At 36.4% G+C, this 20,114-nt stretch overlaps 1 protein-coding gene across 1 annotated transcript in view; it reads right to left on the bottom strand.

Annotated features, from left to right (window-relative positions):
* Positions 1-20,114, bottom strand: part of LOC121516067 (pro-neuregulin-2, membrane-bound isoform-like) — a 204,387-nt gene that overhangs the window by 58,098 nt on the left and 126,175 nt on the right. Inside the window, exon 6 of the mRNA XM_041797131.1 lies at positions 18,884-18,986. Within this exon, the coding sequence (XP_041653065.1) occupies positions 18,884-18,986 (103 nt within the window). The remainder of the gene's footprint in view (positions 1-18,883; positions 18,987-20,114) is intronic.

The following is a 20,114-nucleotide window of genomic DNA, read 5'->3' as shown; positions in this document are numbered from 1 at the left end:
ACATTGCTCAGGGCTCTGTCTTCCCTCACAGACGGGGGGGGGGGATGAAAATGTGGCGATATATTAATTTAATTAACCAGTTACAATAAATTCCTTATAAATGAGTACGTGGTGCCATTGTGTAACATAGGTGTTATACAAAAGATTTTTGTAAAATGTAGTCATTCTTTCAGTTTTATGGTTTATTTATTATCCCCATGCTCCATTTAGAATTTCATTTATTTGGGAAATATTTTGACAAAGCAGTGTTATTTATTATTATTATTATTATTATTATTATTATTATTATTATTTTCATGGAAATCACCAAAGACTACTTACACTATGTTTTATGTTTACTTAAAATTTTTTTTTACAGCATTCCGCACATTACAAAATCTTACAGAACTGATGCTTGATTGTCTACAAAAATATAGTCTTATATGATTTATTTATTTATTTATTGTGATTCTGAGAATAAAAGGATCTAGTCTGACAGTTTCTGGAGAAAAAAAATGATTTTTTAAAAATATTGTAGGCTGCGCCATTGAGCCAATAGGCCACGTCCAATAACAAAAGTAATGGGGTAAGTGTACCCATTAAGCCCACCAAAATCTAAGTTCATGTTTTTTTTTATAGATAATAAGATGGTTTATAAATATGATCCTTAGTTAAAATGAAGGATTAATCTATCATTTTAAAGTTTATTTATTTACTTATGCATATTTTAAAGAACAAATTAAAGACATTTTATGAATAAAGTAAAAAGTCTGGCATGGGCTTAATTGGTACCGAAGTACCATTTAAGCCCATTTGTGTTCCTAATAAGCCCACAACCACATTAATTGACATAAATATAAAAACGCATTATATTTTTTAGGAAATAAAACACATATTCATTCAGCAACATGTTATACATGTTAAACACAATTTATTTTTGGAACTTGGATTTAATGTTTGGCTTGTAACAATGGACCACCACAAACATGACTAAGTAGGCCTAAAACTAATTTTCATTGGTTTCAATATTTAACATTTTATTGAACATTTTATTTAATATTGACAAAATTTGATGTAATATTGACAAAATAAAAACATGTATGTTTTTAAATATTAAATGACATTACAGTGCATCTACAATATCTTATAGAACTTAGATTTAATGTTTGGCTTGTTACAATGATGATTTTAGGACAGTTGCTGTAATTCTTCCTTTTTATTGGCATTTTTCTCACTGTAAACAAATTATTATGCAAAATTAACTGAGATAACAATTCTTCTGGGCAGTGTGTGATCTGTGATGTACTCATGTTAATGAAGTTAGTGAGGTATAACAACATTCAACACAGGATTACAGTGAAAAGCTATCAAACCTCAAAATTTCTTTATTTCCTATTGAAACACATAAGATGGGCTTAAATGGAACACAATGGGCTTAAATTGGTTCTATAGTGACAACCAGGGAAATAAAGATATGTTCTCACCAAAATTAAACAAATGTATAAAGAAATGCCTGTAGCCTAAATATGCTGTAAAACTTGCCATCATAGTTATCCCTCTTTTGCCAAACTTTCTGAATTATCAAGGAATTCTTGTTAGAAGTTAGCTTACGCTAGCTGTTTTTTGGGTCACTGTACCATTTAAGCCCACCTTGGACAAAGACATATTTTGAAAATATTTCACCCACCCAAACCCTTTTTTGTGTCTTAATTTGAAGATTTATGTAAAATAAATCAGAAAACACTTAGTTTGTGTACTTATCATTTTTAATCCTTAAGCAGTGTATCTATCAGTAGGGCTACATGTATTAACTAGTGATTAGCTCGCTACGCTAGCTAGCATGACTCATCTTTTCACATAAAACTAAATAGTGAGAAATGATAAAAAACTACTTGTTTATACACAAAAAACAAATCAGTAATGTCTCAAATTACATAATATAAATGTACTTAAGTCAGTGGCTGAAAATAATTCAAAAGAGGTCCTTTCTGAGGGATCCCAAAACACCAAAGTTTTGAGGCGACTTTATCTGAGCCTCCTTGAGACTGCACAAATGTAGGCGAGCCTTTTCGGTATTGACAAATGTGATTGGTGCTAAACAAAAACTTACATATAATAAAGAAATTGTGTGATTGGACAAAATAATGTATAGCATTAGACAGGCCCCTCTTTTTGTGACTTGACTTCAAAGTTGCAAGTGGGCTTAAATGGTGCCTGGGCTTAATGGGTACACTTACCTAACAATCTATATCTCATAACCCACTGAAAAATTCTACTTCTTGTTTGCATGGTGAACAAACAATTGCCATGGCCACACCTTTTGACATTTACACTTGATTATCAAAAATGTGTAAGGTCAACTCCTTGGCACTGAGCAAATTTCAGCATCATTTGACCAACCATATAGGCATCAGAAAGTGAAATTCTGGCGCACAATTTTTTTCAAAATTTCAAAAATGAATGTGTTCTGGGCAGAGCTGTTTCTTGCTATATGCAGACTATGCAAATGCATAGGGCCTCATGAGTCAATAAGGGGCCCCAAAGCTGAATGCTCAGCCTCTTTTGAGAATAATTAAAATTACCTGTCTTTAACTCTTACATCACTGACACTCAACCCGAGCCACCTGTGGCTCTTTAGTCCAGTTGCGCCTCTTTTAAGGCTTCCTTGAAAAAGAAAAAACCTCCTAAAACCTTAAGGTAAACACTGTCATGAATGAAGATTAACTGTAGGTCACACCAACAAATCTGTTACCCACACAAAGAAGACGGGCTTTCACTAACAAATTTAAACTTGCGTGTGTAAGAGAAGAGAGGAAGCCCGCTGATGTTGCATCTCTTCAGTAACTTCATTCATTGAGGTGTGCTGTCTTGTGCTCAAATGGAAGCTTCCTATGCCCTCATTTCAACTTTTTCCTCAACTTCCTACCGATGCGCTCTCACATCCATATCTTATGATGATTATGCCAATAGTGTCATCATCAACAAGCAAAACAAACACGGATCACGTGGAGATAACATAATTTCAAGTGGGTGTTTTATTTGATTGATGATTTAATGTACTGCTGATAATAAATACTGTCAAAAGAGCAGAAATATGAAACCAAAGCTACAGAATGAGGCAGGGCTGAGCGTTGTGTCTGGAGGGCTGCAGTTGTGAGGCAGGGCCGGTTTTAGTCATTTGGGGACCCAGGGCAAAGACCGATATGAGGTCCCTCCCCCTTTAGCTAAAAAATTAGAAATGAGTGGAAAAAGATAGAAAGCATCTTTTCTATGTTAATAAAGTCACAGAACTACAGTAAAGGCCCCAGTGTGAGATATAAATACCCAAACATCCAACCATAAATCACCAGCTAATTGAAAAACATCTCATAGCTCAAACTCAGCACATTCAAATATCTAAAAAAATCTTTAGGCCAGGTGGAACTCACATAACACTGGTGTTGGGCCAAAGACTTACAAATCACCACTTTTCAGGGAATAAAAAAATGTATCTTTTGACATGTTTTATTGCTTTAAAATTGGTTAAAAACTCACTGACAGATGTAAAGGGTGACCAGTAGCACTGATGTATAAAAACTAGGGATGCACCGAAAATTCGTCCACCGAAAATTTTCAGCCGAAAATGGCCCAAAAGTGCATTTTCGGTTTTCGGCCAAAAGACTTTTATCACTGAAACATCAAGGCCGAAACACGACATTGTGATGACGCAAGCAAAAACCGCGGCCAGCACACGCTTGGATCAGTGGTTCTCAAACAGGGGTACACGTACGTGAAGGCACTCCAGGGGGTACACAAGATTTTAAAATACATGCTGGCTATTTAAGAAAAATGGCGCCTTTCTTTGCATGTCAAGAGTGACACGATTTTGTGAGTATATTAAATACATTCTAAAATCACATTTGTGCTGCGAATGTCTGCGGTGTGTTTTCTCTGTCCTCTGATAAACAGTGATATTTATTGAAGCGGAAGATAAAAGGAGGTTTGTCCCTCTCTGTCCTTCACTCCATGAGTAATGCAGCACTTTAACGCACAGCCAGGACATCAGTGCTGTTTTGTTTCATGGTTTCATTCACTGTGCAAGCCAAGTTTGTAAGAGGAGGGGCTGACTTTTCATTCATTCTATGTGAAATATGATCAATGAGAGTTATAATATTGCACAGCTGAGGCTCGCGGTGAGAGGAGTAAACTCTCTCCACAGCACACAGACTGGCTCACCTGTTTGTGTTCCAGACTGTCCAGAGGAGTCATTTAGCCGGTTGATCCAGAGCGTTTACAAGTCGTTTGTCTGAGGTCAGAGGAGACTGTGTTGGTAAATATTTGACGAAAGTCCCGTTAGTTTAGAAACAGCTCCAGCTGTCTGAGTTTCGCTCCAACGAGCGCACATGATGGTGATGCCGATTTTTAAGGCAGACAGAGGGAAAAAAATGTCCTCTTCTCCAACACCACCTGATGTTTGATATCTCCTCATATCTGTCTGTATCAGTTCTTGTGTTTTTGCCTCTTTTTTAGCCTAGTAGAGAGGGGGACAGGCAACAGGCAGCCCAACATGTCCATATGAGCGCAAATGCGCTACTTAAATATCTGCAGTGATGTCACGCTGCGAAATGATGTTGCAGGTGTGGAAGCTTGCTTTGACCCGCTACAGGTTCTAAATGTAAATATTTTGTGCAAATAATTTGCATGAAAAAATTGTGTATAGAGTGTAAGGACCTGAAGTTTATAACTGGAGTTAATATTTTGTAGGCTCTTAAATTTAATGACCCTAAAACCCCCTGAGTCACCCCCATGGCAGAATGGTTTGACCCACACTGGAACATGCCTGTCAATCACTGTATTCACAATCACTCCATTCATAAAAAGGTTTATGATTTATTTTTTGTGAAGAAATGCTGTGAAGTTCCTGATTTCAGTTTGAGAAGAGAGAAGTCTTTTTTGTAATTTGTTTATTATTTACAGGTTTTTAGTTCTTTCTAGTTCAATGTTTTTATTTCCAATCTGTTCCAGAGAGACCACTGCAGCTGAGCAGAGTTTTGCACCCTTCTGGGTTTAAAGCTTTTCCAGTCACTGTTTTCAATAGCTACATTAATTTGAATTCCCACATTTAGAGATGAGAAAATGTGCAATGACTTTAGTCATTTTTAACATTTAAAATGTCAAAAAAAAAAAAAAAATCTAATATTTGTAATTTGAAAGTGTTTATCAGTTACAAAGTTTGATAAATCAGACGGCTGTCGCAGCACTCTATAATGTCTCTCTTTTTGGCCAAAAAGCTTTGCGCTGTTTAGGGGGTACTTGGCTAAAAAACACTTCACAGGGGGTATGTGATTGATAAAAGGTTGAGAACCACTGATTAATGTATACATAAGTGCAGTCAAGTTAAACATTTTATTTGTATTTTATTTTAATTTTATATTGTGTATTGTTGGAATAAAGTGCTTAATAAATATTTACATAATGTTGTAATTGATTTATTCTTTGAAGCATTAACATTAATTTTTGCAATTGCAATTGATTTTAGTGAGGTTAGTACACAGTCATAGCCATAAATGCAATGGTACTAATAACTGGCATAATAATTTCTTTCGATGTTTCAGTTTTCGGCCCTGGTTTCCTCATTTTCGGTTTTCGGTTTCAGCAAAGAATTTTCATTTCAGTGCATCCCTGATAAAAACAAATGAAAATCATGAAAAATTAAGATACAAGGTTTTGGCCCAAAGTCAGCATATAATATATGGTCATTATCAGTGACATATTGTTTCTTCTGACACTATACAACATTTTGATGAAGCCTATTGCATCCCACTTAACCCTTATGCCCTGTTCAAAAAAAGTTGCTTTCAGTTTGTTCATTACAAAGTTTGTAGTTTGACCCTTAAAATGGAATAACTTTATGAAAGATCAAAATTTTTCCGAACTTTTTTCCCAGTTTCTTTATTTTTATCATGATTTAATGAATTGCATTAAAAATTAACCCTTCAGATGCTTTTTTTTAATCATATACCACTACCTGCTTTTTTGAAAAATACACTAGAAGTCAATATTCAAAAAAACAAAAAAAAAAAAAAAGACTTTGTTATCAGTAACACTGGCTTAACTATCATGATAATACGTGAGAAGATTGATTTTGGTGCATTATTACTTTTTGAATAATGTCAGATTGTCCAAAAAAGTGACTTTCGGTTTGTTCACTACAAAGTTTGTACCATAGACTTTAATTGTAAACACATTTTTTACCTCCCATGTAAAACAGAGGGGAAAAAATGATTTTCCCTGTAATTTCCCATTTTTTTCTTCAGCAACCTTCATGAAATTGTTAAAAAAAAATTACAAAATTGACTCACTCTATCACCTCAAACAACACTCACCAAATCCTGCAAAATAACAGCATTTATTACACAAAATATCAAACAACAGATATCAAACAACAGAACAAATAATTGAATTGAAAAGGGAAAGTGGTGTGTGTGTGTGTCTATATGAAGGTGTGTGTGGGTATTGGGGTGTGTCTGTATAAAGGTGTGTGTGTCTTTATGAATGTGTGCCTGTCCGTATGAACGTGTGCCTGTCTGTATGAAGGTGTGCGTGTCTGTATGAAGCAGGCGTGTCTGTATGAAGGTGTGCATGTCTGTATGAAGGTGTGTGTGTGTCTGTATGAAGGTGTGTTTGTCTGTATGGGTGTGTGTATGTCTATATGAAGGTGTGTGTGGGTGGGTATGGGGGTGTGTCGGGGTGAAGGTGTGTGTGTCTATATGAAGGTATGTGTGTCTGTATGATGGTGTACCTGTCTGTATGAAGGTGTGCGTGTCTGTATGAAGGTGTGCATGTCTGTATGAAGCAGGTGTGTCTGTATGAAGGTGTGCGTGTCTGTATGAAGGGGTGTGTGTCTGTATGTCTGTATGAAGGTGTTTGTGTCTGTATGTAGATGTGTGTCTGCATGAAGGTGTCAAGTCTGTATGAAGCTGTGTGTGTCTATATGAAGGTGTGTGTGTCTATATGAGGGTGTGTGTGTGCGTATGAAGGTGTGTCGTGGTGTGTGTGTGCATACATGTGTACGTGTGTGCATGTACCAGAGTAAAGAAATGGAGGGGATACAGATTTATTGCCCCAATACCTACAACCCCCCCCCCACACACACACACACACACACACACACACCATCTTATTTTGTCATATCAGAACAAAAGTTTACAAATGTGCCTTTTTTGGGTAACAGTGGCCTGTAATCCTAAAGTTTGACAGAAATTCTGCAAATTCCTATTTTTTTCTAGTTTGTGACAGAGGCATGGCTGTTCCTCAGTGGGAAACTATATGAAATATTTTAAAAAATGGCTAAATATGAGTAAAAACATATAATTTGAGGCCTAACCTTCAAAATAAATGCAAAACCAGATGAAAATCTTGATTTTATCCTGCCATGGTCAAGGAATAAGAAGTACTAGTTTTATGGCTTTTTATGAGTTTACAAATTTACATATTTTCCCATAAGGATTTCATTGTCTGTGAGTAGATTACACACTGACACACACCTAGATTTTTTTTTTTTTATTTCAACCATAATGACTGAAAGGTCTAATCACTAACTACACATCAAAACCATTTTAGTTGTAAACATTTTTTTTTTTTTTTTTTTTTTTTAACTGGTCTGCAGCCATGCCAACTACTTATATGGCCACCGGAAATCAGTATTTTTTATTTGGGTGGGTTGGGTGATGTGAAAATGGGGCAATTTTGTGATTAACTTAATTTTTACAAAACTTTAAGTTTGCTACAGAGAAATGGGAAATTACGGGGAAAATATTTTTTCACTTTGTTTTACATGGGAGGTCAAAAAATGTGTTTATAATGGAAGTCTATGGTACAAACTTTGTAGGTAACAAACCGAACGTAACCTTTTTTGACTACACAGTCAAAGTACAGTGGATATGGATGAAACTCAAAATTTTCAAAATTCATGCAAAAACACACTCCCTGACCTCATTTTTGTGGCAAGGTCACAATCACACCAAAAGTTATTTCATATAATGCACTCAAAAATACACAGATTTCTCTGAACAGGGCACAAGTGTTAACCTCACAATTACCCACCAACTCATTGTGTCATTTCATATCAACTATGGTTTAACTGACCTATAATCTACCTTAACCCCGGTTTGGACTGTGGCTCTCACTAAAGTATTTTCAGGACAATGTCACTCTTTTGTAGAGTAAGGTTGAATACCAGCCTTTTATGCTCAAAAATAAATGTAGGACATAAGAATACAATAAGCTGCGGTGATAAGCTGCATTGTTGTTGTTGTGCAGATGTCTGCTGTCATGGTCCAGTGGAAGTTGTTTCTAAGATTTGCCACTTAACATCACTTTAGTATGGAGGACTCAAAGTGCCAAAATGAAATATATAAATATATAATTAATTAAATAATTAAATGTGTCATTAATTGTTTAATATTAGAAATAAGTCAACAAATATATAAATAAATATATAATTATTTAATTAATTAAATGCATGTGTTATTAAATAATTAAATAAATGCATCATTAATTATTTAAAATTGGTAATAAATAAATAATTTATGAAATACATAAATAATTAAATACATGTTTAAATAATTATTTAAAATGTTCATTCATTATATGTAAAAACACATCTTCTTATTTCACTATTTATTTAATTTATTTCACTTTTTATTTAATTATTTCACTATTCATTTAATTATTTCATGATTCCTGCTCAGGCAGTGCATCATGAAATAATTTTTTCTGTCATCCTCTCCCATCAAACTCAGTCGGCGGGACTAACACTGAACAGTCACAAACCATTGCTTTGGTCTGCAGCGTTGCCAGACTAGGGTGTTTTCCACCAAACAAACAAACAAACATGGCAGCAATCACTGAGGATCTGCATGAGCTCTCCTGTCAGTTAATAACAGATATTTTAGTCCTGGCAGAGAATGTTGTTGCTGGAATTTTGGATCCTGAACTTGTGGCTAGCAAAGCAGAGGGATTTTTTGAAGTTCTTGGAGTTATTTCCCCTCTGACCAAGATATTGACCGAAGAGTGTTCGTAAACTTGTTAAATTATCTTGTCATTTACTTACTAAATGATGAATTTGTACATGTTGATGACTCAGTTAGCATAAGTGTTGTTTTTAGGCTGTAAAATAGCAACAGATTTATACGATATCTGATCTGACACCGGAGTTATTTCAGCTGACCTTGGATCAGCAGCTACAGAGCCCTGTGAGGAGAGAGAGAGAGAGAGAGGGAGAGGGAGGGAGGGAGGGAGAGAAAGAGAGAGAGAGAGAGAGAGGGAGAAGGAGGGAGGGAGATAGATATCGGTTCATAGTGGGGAATTATCTGATTATTATCTGATCAGAGTCCCGGCACTTCTGCTGAATAATACCCCGACTTTTTAGCTCGTATGAGCCCCTACAGTCATTCCTCTGCGTGTCCGGATACTATCTGAATTCCCCTTGCATTCCTTTATGCGCTATGAACTGTACTATTTCTATGCATACTACTGGATGCCTGCTGCACCAAACAAGCTCTCATGTCACAGGACAGCCTGTGTCCAGAGCAGGATTAAAATGTTCAGTAAAAAGTTTTTTTTTTTTTTTTTCCCCACCGTGACGAGAGCAATTTTAACCCTCTGATGAGAGCTGGAGGTGAAAACACCTAAGGATTACCTCAGCGTTAGTCCTGCCCACTGACTTTGATGGTAGAGGATGACAGAAAAAATTATTTCATAATTCACTGCTGGTGTAGGGACAATAAAAATTTAAATAAATAGTGAAATAATTAAATAAAAAGAGAAATAAATTAAATAAATAGTGAAATAAGTAGATGTGTGTTTTCACATAGAATGAATGAATATTTAAAATAATTATTTAAACATTTATTTAAAATAATTATTTATATAGCTTTAAATAATTTTAAATTTTAAATAATTAATGACACATTTAATTAATCATTTAATTATTTAATAACACATGCATTTAATTAATTAAAAAAATAAATATCTATTTATATATTTGTTCATTTATTTCCAATATTTAATAATTAATGACACATTTAATTATTTAATTAATTATATATGTATATATATATCATTTTGGCACTTTCAGTCCTCCGTACTTTAGGATCAGTTATGAGCAATTTATTAAGTTTTGTGTGTATTTTATAGGCCTCTGATTAGAAGTGTGCTACTGCTTAATGAATTGATTATTTGATTTTTTGGACTATTGTGACAGTGGATTATTGCTCTGAGTGGATTATTGCTTACTCTGAATAAACTGCAGTCCTCATTGGAACATTTTTTAGAATATTTATTGTGACAATACAGTTTGCTAATTAGAACAGTCCTGTCTCCATTCCTACATCTGAGTTAAGTTTTTGATGTAGTATTTTGTTTTATTCAAAAGAAGCATAATATCAAACTGCAGTAAGTGTAATGTGTGTGTTAATATGAAAGGATATCATGACTGTGGCCTACTTTGCTTGTGAATTCTAATAGATTGTGGCATGTTCATGGAACATGTAATGGATTAGGAATACCTCCATTTGTTAGGCACACTAGGGGGCCCCCAAACAGCATCTTGCATAGGGCCCCCACAAAGCTAGAGACGGCCCTGGTTCTGGGTTTGACTGTTATCAAGCACAAGAAATTTATCATTCATTTGTTGACTCCTAACCTTGCAAATAGGGTTGTTCCAATACGATACCAGTATCAGAAATATGTCCGATACTGCTTAAAATGCAGGTATCGGTATTGGCGAGTACACAAGTTTATGCACTGATCTGATACTGTTTTGTTTAACTTTATATTTTGCTTCGTTTAGCCATGTAACAGCTTTGCACTATAAATCGGAAATCAATTCTTCTTTGCTGCCACTGTATGAATGGACTTCCATTTTAGCAGCAGCGAAGAAGAACCAAGGGACCCGCTGCAGCTGCAAATAATGGTGTCTGCGGGAAGGTTTTCCCAGAATGTGATTGTTGAAACGCCTTCCAGACTCGTGCTGTCACACAAGACAAGAAGTGACACAGTTTGTAATAAGTAAAATAACTTTTGAATCATAAATCGCTGCGTCTTACTTGTTTTTCCTCTTTAAGCTAGCCTTTGTGTTTTCCCTTGACACTGTTGATGCCTTTGAATCTATGCAGCAGCATTTTCAGCGAACCTGGAACTCATGTGACTTTTGGGGACTTTAATGATTAAATCCACACCAGCAAACCCAATATTGAACGTCTTTTTATCCATTTTAATCAAATTACGATCACTTATTACCGCTTGCCCGAATGTTAACCGCCATATAGTTTCTCTCTGTAAGTGTCTGTCAGCCAATAGCAGGCTGTTCTGTGATAACATGATGCTGCCCAAAATAGCAGAAAGAGAAATAGAGTTCAATGCACTTGATGATTTATACAACTGGATACATAAAGGACCTATCTGTATACAACAACTGTTTTTGTTTGAGCCATTTTGAGTCAAATATAGGTCTAAAATAATTTGCTAGTCTGCACAGACAGTTCATAAATTTCAGACTGTATCGGATCAGTACTCTGTATCGGCCGATACCCAACACCTTGGTATCGGAATTGTATCGGGAAGGAAAAAATGGTAACGGAACATCCCTACTCGCAAAGCAGATGGATACGCCCGTTTCTGTGTTTCTCACTGGTGAATCCATCTTGCAAAGCTCCCACCTGAACCATTTAGGCTGAACCGGTTAGAAAGTGACAGGACCAATCAGCGTCAAGGGGCAGTACTTTCGGGCGCGGCGGAGTCATGATGTAAGCAAGCAGCAACAAGAGGCCGGTGCAACTGTGGCGGAAAAAATTAGCGTGGATGCTGCTAAAGTGCCAGTTTTATCAGAAATTGATGACATTTCTTTGCTAAAAGAAGAACAAAGCACAGCAGTGAGTTGTTTTCTTTTCAAAAACAACAAAAGTCATGTACTGATGTCTAGAGTCACCATAGTTTGTGGCGTTATGCAGTTCTATATGGAGCTTACTCCTTTGGTAGGGGCGCAGGCACGCAGCTTGGTAGCGGCTACGTCGCGTGTTTTGTTGCTCTGATTGGCCCGTAAAGATGTGACTGACAGAAAGTACATCCAATCACCCTCAGAGTTTTTTCAAAGGCTCTGCCCTTTCCCAAACGCTGTGAGTGGCATGCCAGCGTAGTTGACTCCAATGTATACTAGGGATGCTCACAGTTAATCGGTAAAACAGAATTGTTTATCAAATTAGCTGCTGTAGGTTTTACTAGGCAGTTAACTAATTACCTATCATTTTTTATGAACACAAGTTTGAAATCCCAGTCTATAATGCTCTTTTAAACTGTAATGAACCTCCTGCAACTAGAAACTGCTGTAGCTTTAGTCAGTGGCTGCTGCCTTCCTCTCTGGCACTTCACCGGATGTAAACATAAGAAGTTCATCGGTGGCTTAGCGGTTAGCGTGTAGTAGGAAGACCAGGGTCCGCCAGTTTTTAATTCTAGCCACGCTGTAGAGAGTATATCAGGCTAACATCACACCCACTGCTACAATGACCTTGGAAGGAATTTGACTGTTTTCTACGGGTTTTCTCCTCCTTAGACTAGCTGGTTAAACGAAATGTAAATGAGCGTTTAGCTGAATAGAGAAAGAGACACTTAGGAACACCCTTAATGTATACCAAAATTATGACTGTTCAAAAATTTGTTGTGAGACCAAATGGCACTTTTTTTGTGTCGCCCTGCAGAAACCACATTCTCTGACAAAAAGTCACAGATTTTTACATAGACATGAATCCACTTCTTAAGGCCCTCCTGACACAAATTTAGAATGGGTATTAGGGTTTGGCGATTATGGCAAAAATCAAAATCACGATTAATTGAACTTTTTACTTTGATTACGATTAATGAATGATATTCCACCCTCCAACCTCTAACTCTCTTTGTTCTGTAAATATTTGTGTAATTTTAAAACAAAAAACTGAAAGGAACAGGCTAGAATGAACAATTTATGGTTATTTATTGAAACATTTGAAATCAAAACACACATCAGCTGAATGAAAATGTTTTTCGTAAAAAGTCAAGTTTTACCAAGAAAAGAGGAAAAAAATGGAATAATTGATAAGGTAGGTTTACGTCGGTTAGAGGCTCTAAAATGTCGATTTCGATTATTTTTCAATTAATTGCTCAGCTCTAATGGGTATCTTCAAAGCTGCAGCTTGCAATGTAAACCTTGACATTTCCTGTCACTACTAGGAAGCACTATAATCTATAAAAATATAACCATATGAATGTGTACAGACATGCACACTCCATAAACGTAGGAAGTTTGAGTCCAATTGGACAATGCACAGTTGAGTTGTAAACAACTTTCTTTTTGCCAAAAAATATGCAAATTTGCCACTATTTTTGACTTATGAAAATGTGCCAAGGAACTATTAGCTATCCATGTCTCATCTAGCTCTGTGCCAAAGTACAATTCCATTTTATCAAATCCTTTGGACTTTGTAGATCAAATATGACCCCTTGAACAGGCTCCAAACACCCCAATTTTCACTAATTTATTAAAAATGGCAGATTTCCTGTTGGAGTTAAACTTTTGTGCAAGCGGACTTTTTTTGGAAATCTCCCTGAGCTGAATCTGCACATCAAATTTCATAACTCTAGGTCGAAGTCCCTTTTGGGGCTGTTCCGTAGAAGGGCAAAAGGTGGCGCTATTGAGGCAATCCCTGAGGGCCATTTGAGAAACCTCACATTTTTCTGACTGCACAAATTAGTGCCGATTTTCTTTCATTTTTGAGCATGTTAAGAGGCCCAAAAAGACGAGAAGGGTGTATCTGCAGGCTTGCAGGCAGCGGTTTCAGAACTGTAGAAATAGGACCCTGCTTGCATACATGCGCATATGAAATACAGATTGCTATCAATTGCTATTGCTACCATTTACGACAGTGATGGGCAATTACCGGAGCATAAACATTTGATGAGCTAAGTTTGATCAGTTAAAGATATAAATGTAAGCAAAATGAACATCATATTGCAGCATGGGACTGTGTAACATTATTGATAAGAATGCAGTACTGGTATTAAGGGAACTAATGTCTGTGGAAACTAGCCAACATTACCCTACATATATACTACCTCGCACCCCAGAAGGTGAACCCTTTGACGAGCTCTGTCCCCACTTCTGTTCTTAATGTTCTGTTTGCTCACTTGTTTTTGTGTTGTATCTGGTGAAACATGAAGAAATGTTTGGAAAAACAGTTTGTGAATTTAATGGGGGAACAAAGACTTGGCTTAACAATGGCATAACATGTATAAAACAGTTATATAAAATGAAAGGAAAACATCTATCACAAAGAAGTACTTCAAGTTAACTTTAAATTCCTGCCTATCAAAGTTGTGTCAATTCAAGCAAGTTCAGTGCAGTACTCATTTACTTCGCTGGGTGGCACTGTTGTGAAAAACATGGGTCCTGATTCTACAGTCCTGAATCTGCGAGTAGAGTATAGCTGCAGTTGCGGGGCCTACAGTTTCAGGACCGCAGTTTTAGGACCCTGGTTTCTCCCCACAGTGCCACGTAGGAGGCTGCAGTTCGAGGCAGGACAACTGAGTACTGAGAAAGTTTTATTTGTTTGTCATTAAAAATCAAACCTTTTGCCTGAACTTAACTGGAAAATAAACGTCGGCTTGACAAAGTCTGTAATAAGTTTGCATAACTTTAGCTTAGTACAACATTAGTACGTTTATGAGAGTTTGTTGCACCTGTGTTAGCTTATTAAGCTGACACTACCTATTTAATATCACCAGATTGTTGTTTCACCAAGACTATTTGTTGGGTACAACTATCTTATTAAGATGTCATTTCACAGTCAACAGGTAGGATTAATTAAAGCTCTGTAGGTGGTTGTGGTCAGTTACAATTAACCCCACCTGTATATACTGAGAGTGAATTGCCAAAACAGGGCGTTTTCACAAGGTGTCCTAGTGTTATATAAAGGTTAAGTTTGTCTGTTGTTATCGTCTTTTTAGAGGTCTAATTGTAAATTCAAGACAATGATTTATTAACATTTGTGTTGTAAAACCATTGTGTGATTTGGCAAGCCAAACTATATCCTAATTTAACTGTTGAATCAATATTACTATAATTAATTCTTGTGAACTACCAAGGATCATAAAAAGCCCTCTCTACTCTTTATAACAAATGTCAAATAAATCCAGCTGCATTGTGACTTACCTGCATGTAATGTACTTTTTTCATCATGTTATGCTTTTTTAAATATCCCTCTTTTTCAATACTATATTTAGCATTTGTGTACAAGACTGTGAGATACCTCTTAGGCGCTCCACCTTTGGGCAAAATGTCATATCTTTCAGAGGAAGCATGCTGTGGAACACTCTACCACTCTCTGTCAGGGAATGCTCCAGCTTTGCAAGTTCAAGGGTAATCTGAAAGTATGGCTCAGGACAAACCGGAATTGTGACCATGTTTAACCATCTCAGTATTTCTATGCATACATACATACAGCTATGTATGCATATTTTGTGCAATAGTACATACATAGATACACTTATGTGTGCTTTTTTTCTTGGTGCAATAATATATGCATAAACACATCTGTTTAATGCTATGTGCAATAGGGCTATGTGCAATAATATTAGCACTTCAACCAGGCCAAGGGCGATGTGCAATTTCTTCTCTAAGCACACTCATGACAATGTGCAATATATCAGCATGCTTGCACTTTAGCACTACAGCACTTTATCGTATGCCTTATGCACTTTAACTTGAATGGTCAATTTATCTCTGGTCTGTCCTAAGCTAAGTACTGTTTTATTTGGGTCATTGTATTTTATTGTATCATCTATGTTGTCTTGTTTTGGTGTTGTCTGATTCTTATGTAGATTTTTAATGTACTTTTTTTCTTGTATATACCATCATCCTGCCAGGGACTACAGATGGAAATTAGCCTATGGCTACAATCTGGCACATTTACATGTTTATGTCCATTAATGTGCATTGTCCCATGTCACAAATAAATAAATAAATAAATAAATAAATGAGTTTTTTGAAATTTTGGCCCTTTATTAACAATGTTTGTGCCATGCACTTTAATAATACGTATTTAGCAATTTACTTTGCTTTTCTGCATTTTCAGCAAAGTTTGTACTGCATTTCAGCAGTCAGTATTTTCAGTGTATTTTAAGGAAATACAATTTCCTAGTTTGTCTGTGAAATTATCTGAATTTTTTTTGGACTAATTATGTGATCTCTTTCTTTTAAAGATGCGTTTAACCATTCAAGAAGGGAGAGCATTTCCCGATGTTAAAAGATGCTCTACCTGCTGCCAGCAATTTCATTGTCCATTCTGTTGCTCAACTTTGTTACACCCAACAAAGCTGAGCAAAGTGAGGGCACATTTGGAGAGCCATTTCAAACAGAGCTGTTCTCCATGAAGGTAAAATTTCTTAACATTGTCACAGAAAATGCAAATGAAGTTTCAAAGTGTTTATACATCAATATTAGAGGTGCGTGAAATGGTTATTTGTCAGTGAATACTGATATGAGCTAATTACTTGCCTGATCATAGCCCATACCAATAAGCCAACCCATAATTTCACGTTTTTATATTTTAAAAATAAGTTCATATGACATGTAGTTTATGCAAATCCAAGGATCAGCAAGGCTCTGATGTAGCAAGTAAAGATGGATGACTTAATTTTCCAGAGCTCTGAAGAAAATAAATCTGACATCAATATTACTATGAAAACAAACACTAATTCTGACACTTCAAATGCTCATTTATTTGGTCACCAAAACACTTCACACACATACTTTAATTTTCACAAGATGTTGCCTCAACATTGTTTTTCAGCCCTTTGACATCATATTTAAGTTCAGCAATAACATGTGCAGATATTTAACAGCACCAATATTTATCATGCACCTCTATTAAAAAGGAGTCTGAGACACACTTTTGAATAATAAACTAAAATAATTTTTTATGTTTAGGGTATACTATTCACAGATGTGGTTGTCTCTCTGTCTCCCTCTCCATCTTTCTCTCTGTCTCTTTCAGGAGTCATTAAGGTGTGAGCCTGGAGATTGAACAAGTCACTAGTGGGCAAAATAAAAATGCATTTCATCTACCCACAGAGTCATCCTTGTGTCTTGCCTCTTTCTGACCTTTGGAATACCTGGCTGAGATCTGTAGTCAGGTCAATTCTGTTTATCTCACACCAAATCACAACAGAATCCTATGTCTCTTAGAGCATAGTTTTACATTGAGGTCACTACTGTGCTTTCACTTTTTTCCCTGAGTATCATTAGTTAATTCTGCTAATACTACAATTTTCAAGACTTTGCAACCAAGGTAAATTACAAGGCAAAATAGTTTTTGGATGGAATAAATCTTTGAGTCTTTGGAAGAAGGTATTATTTGGGTGGAATCAACCTTTAAAACTGCAAATATTTTAAGTATTACTTGGGTGCAGTCAACCTTTAAAACTGAATAATGAATCAAAACATTACTTGGCTTGAATCAACCTTTAAAATGTTGATTTTAGAATACATTTTAAAATTTTATTGCTGGTTTTTAAATCTCTCCATGGTTTAGCCCCCTCCCATTTATCAGACCTTTTAACCCCATATAGCCCACCTCGGCCCCTCAGATCCTCTGAGTAGTCCTTCCTGGTTATCCCTAAAGTTAAATGTAAACTCAGAGGTGACCATGCTTTTTCAGTGGCAGGGTCACGTCTGTGGAACAATCTGCCTCCTCAAATTAGAGGTGCTAACACCATTCATTCAAGGCCCAGCTCAAAACCCACCTGTTTTCCACAGATTTCAATCCCGCTTAGAGACTTCTCCCAAAGAAACATTCTCAAATGAATGTGAACACTCTGCCATGTTATTGTTATTGTGTCTTGTCTTGTCTATGATCTCCTGTAACGTTTGGTTGTTTCTTATTCTTATATTAAGTGTGAAGCCCTTTGGTCAGCTGAAAGCTGTTTTACACTGCTAGTAAAATTATAAATAAATCATAGTATTATTTAGGTAGAATCAACCTTTAAAATGACAAATTATAAATAACAAATCATAGTATTATTTAGGTAGAATCAACCTTTAAAATGACAAATTATAGCAAATCATAGTATTATTTAGGTAGAATCAACCTTTAAAATTATAAATAACAAATCATAGTATCATTTAGATAGAATCAACCTTTAAAACTATAAATAATGAATCAAGTATTTGGGTGGAATGTACCTTTACAACTATACATGATAAGTAAGACTATTAGGCTTACTAGTACCTGATGGAATAACTCTTAAAACTACAACAAAAAGTTTTTGGCTGCCAGGGTCCTACAACAGCAGCCCTACAAGTGCGGTGCTGAAACCAGCCTCCAACAGGGGGTGGCGCTGTGGCAAAAATGCCAGGGTCCTAGAACTGCGGTCCTGAAACTGCAGCCTTTACGCCTGCAGGAATGTAGTATTGGAATCTGCAGTCTTTCTGAACCTGCAGTGACTTTTTTAATTGCAGTGTTCCTCCACTTTGTTGGGCTGCGCTTTTGCAAAAAAAACGGGTCCTCCTAGTTCAACAGTCCTGAATCTGCGGTCCTGAAACTGCTGCCTGCGAGCCTGTGGGTGCGTAATACTGAAAAAGGCAGGGGCATGATAAAAATGAAAATAATAATGATAACCCCGACCAATTTCAATAGGGCTCTTGCACCCTCTCTGCTCGGGTCCTAAATATTCTGTTTTTACTCTGTCAAGATGGGGTACTGAGTGTACATAAATGAGAATAACTTTTTTTGATTGTAGCATCAGGCTGCAACATAACAAAACTGATAAAAATGAAAGGGATCTTAATACTTTCTGAATGCACTGTTTATTTCCTTTCCTTAAAGATACATACTTGGTTTTGCAGTAGGCCACCACACAAACAATGCCGACCACCAGTAACGCCACACAGATGCCTGTGATTGTCAGGACGCGCCTCTGGTAGAGCATCTCAGCCCCTGTGGAAGAAAACACGCACATACAAGCAAACAGTCACATACATGCACACATTCATGGTTTGAAATGTTTTGAAATAAGTAACACACACTAATATGTACATGCATACACATTCATACATAAATGCAGCATTAGTAGTACTCCACTGACTAATATTTGCTGCTATCCTGTCCCCTGTGCTATCTACACATCATCACCCCTGGCCCTATCATGACTGAGTTTTAAATTTTCTACAGTAATACAGCCACTAGTAGTCATTGTTCATATTTTGATAAAAAGCAACCCTCCATAGACTTCACACTTATTACATACAGTCATGGATGAAAATATTGGCACCCCTGGAATTTTTCCAGAAAATACATAATTTCTCCCAGAAATTGTTGCAATCAACAAATGTTTTTGGTATACAATGTTTATTTCCTTCATGTGCATTGGATCAACACAAAAAATTCAAAGAAAAAAGACAAAATTGACATAACTTTACACAAAACAAAAAATGGGCCGGACAGAATTATTGGCTCCCTCAACGTAATATTTGGTTGCAAAACCTAGGAAAAAAATAACTGAAACTAATCACTTCCTATAACCATCAACAAGCCTCTTACACCTCTCAACTGGAATTTTGGACCACTCTTCTTTTGCAAACTGCTCCAGGTCTCTCAGATTTGAAGGGTGTTTCTTGCAACAGCAGTTTTGAGATCTCTCCATAGGTGTTCAATGAGATTTAGATCTGGACTCATTGCTGGCCACTTCAGAACTCTCCAGCTTTGTCTCCAACCATTTCTTGGTGCTTTTTGAGGAATGTTTTGGGTCGTTGTCCTGCTGGAACTCCCATGATCTCTGATGCAGACTCAGCTTTCTGACACTAGGCCCTACATTGCAGCCCAAAATTTATTGATAGTCTCAGATTTCATGATTCCTTGCACACAGTCAAGGCACCCAGTGCCAGAGGCAGCAAAATAACCCCAAAACATCTTTGAACCTCCACCATGTTTGACTGTAGGTACTGTGTTCTTTTCTTTGTAGGCCTCATTCTGTTTTCTGTAAACAGTAGAATGACGTGCTTCTCCATAAAGTTCTACCTTAGTCTCATCTGTCCACAAAATCTTCTCCCAGAAGGATTGAGGCTT

Source organism: Cheilinus undulatus, linkage group 10, assembly GCF_018320785.1.
Source record: "Cheilinus undulatus linkage group 10, ASM1832078v1, whole genome shotgun sequence".
In the NCBI taxonomy this organism is placed as follows: domain Eukaryota; kingdom Metazoa; phylum Chordata; class Actinopteri; order Labriformes; family Labridae; genus Cheilinus; species Cheilinus undulatus.
Note: the sequence above shows the minus strand (reverse complement) of the source record. Positions and strands in the feature narration are given on the sequence as shown.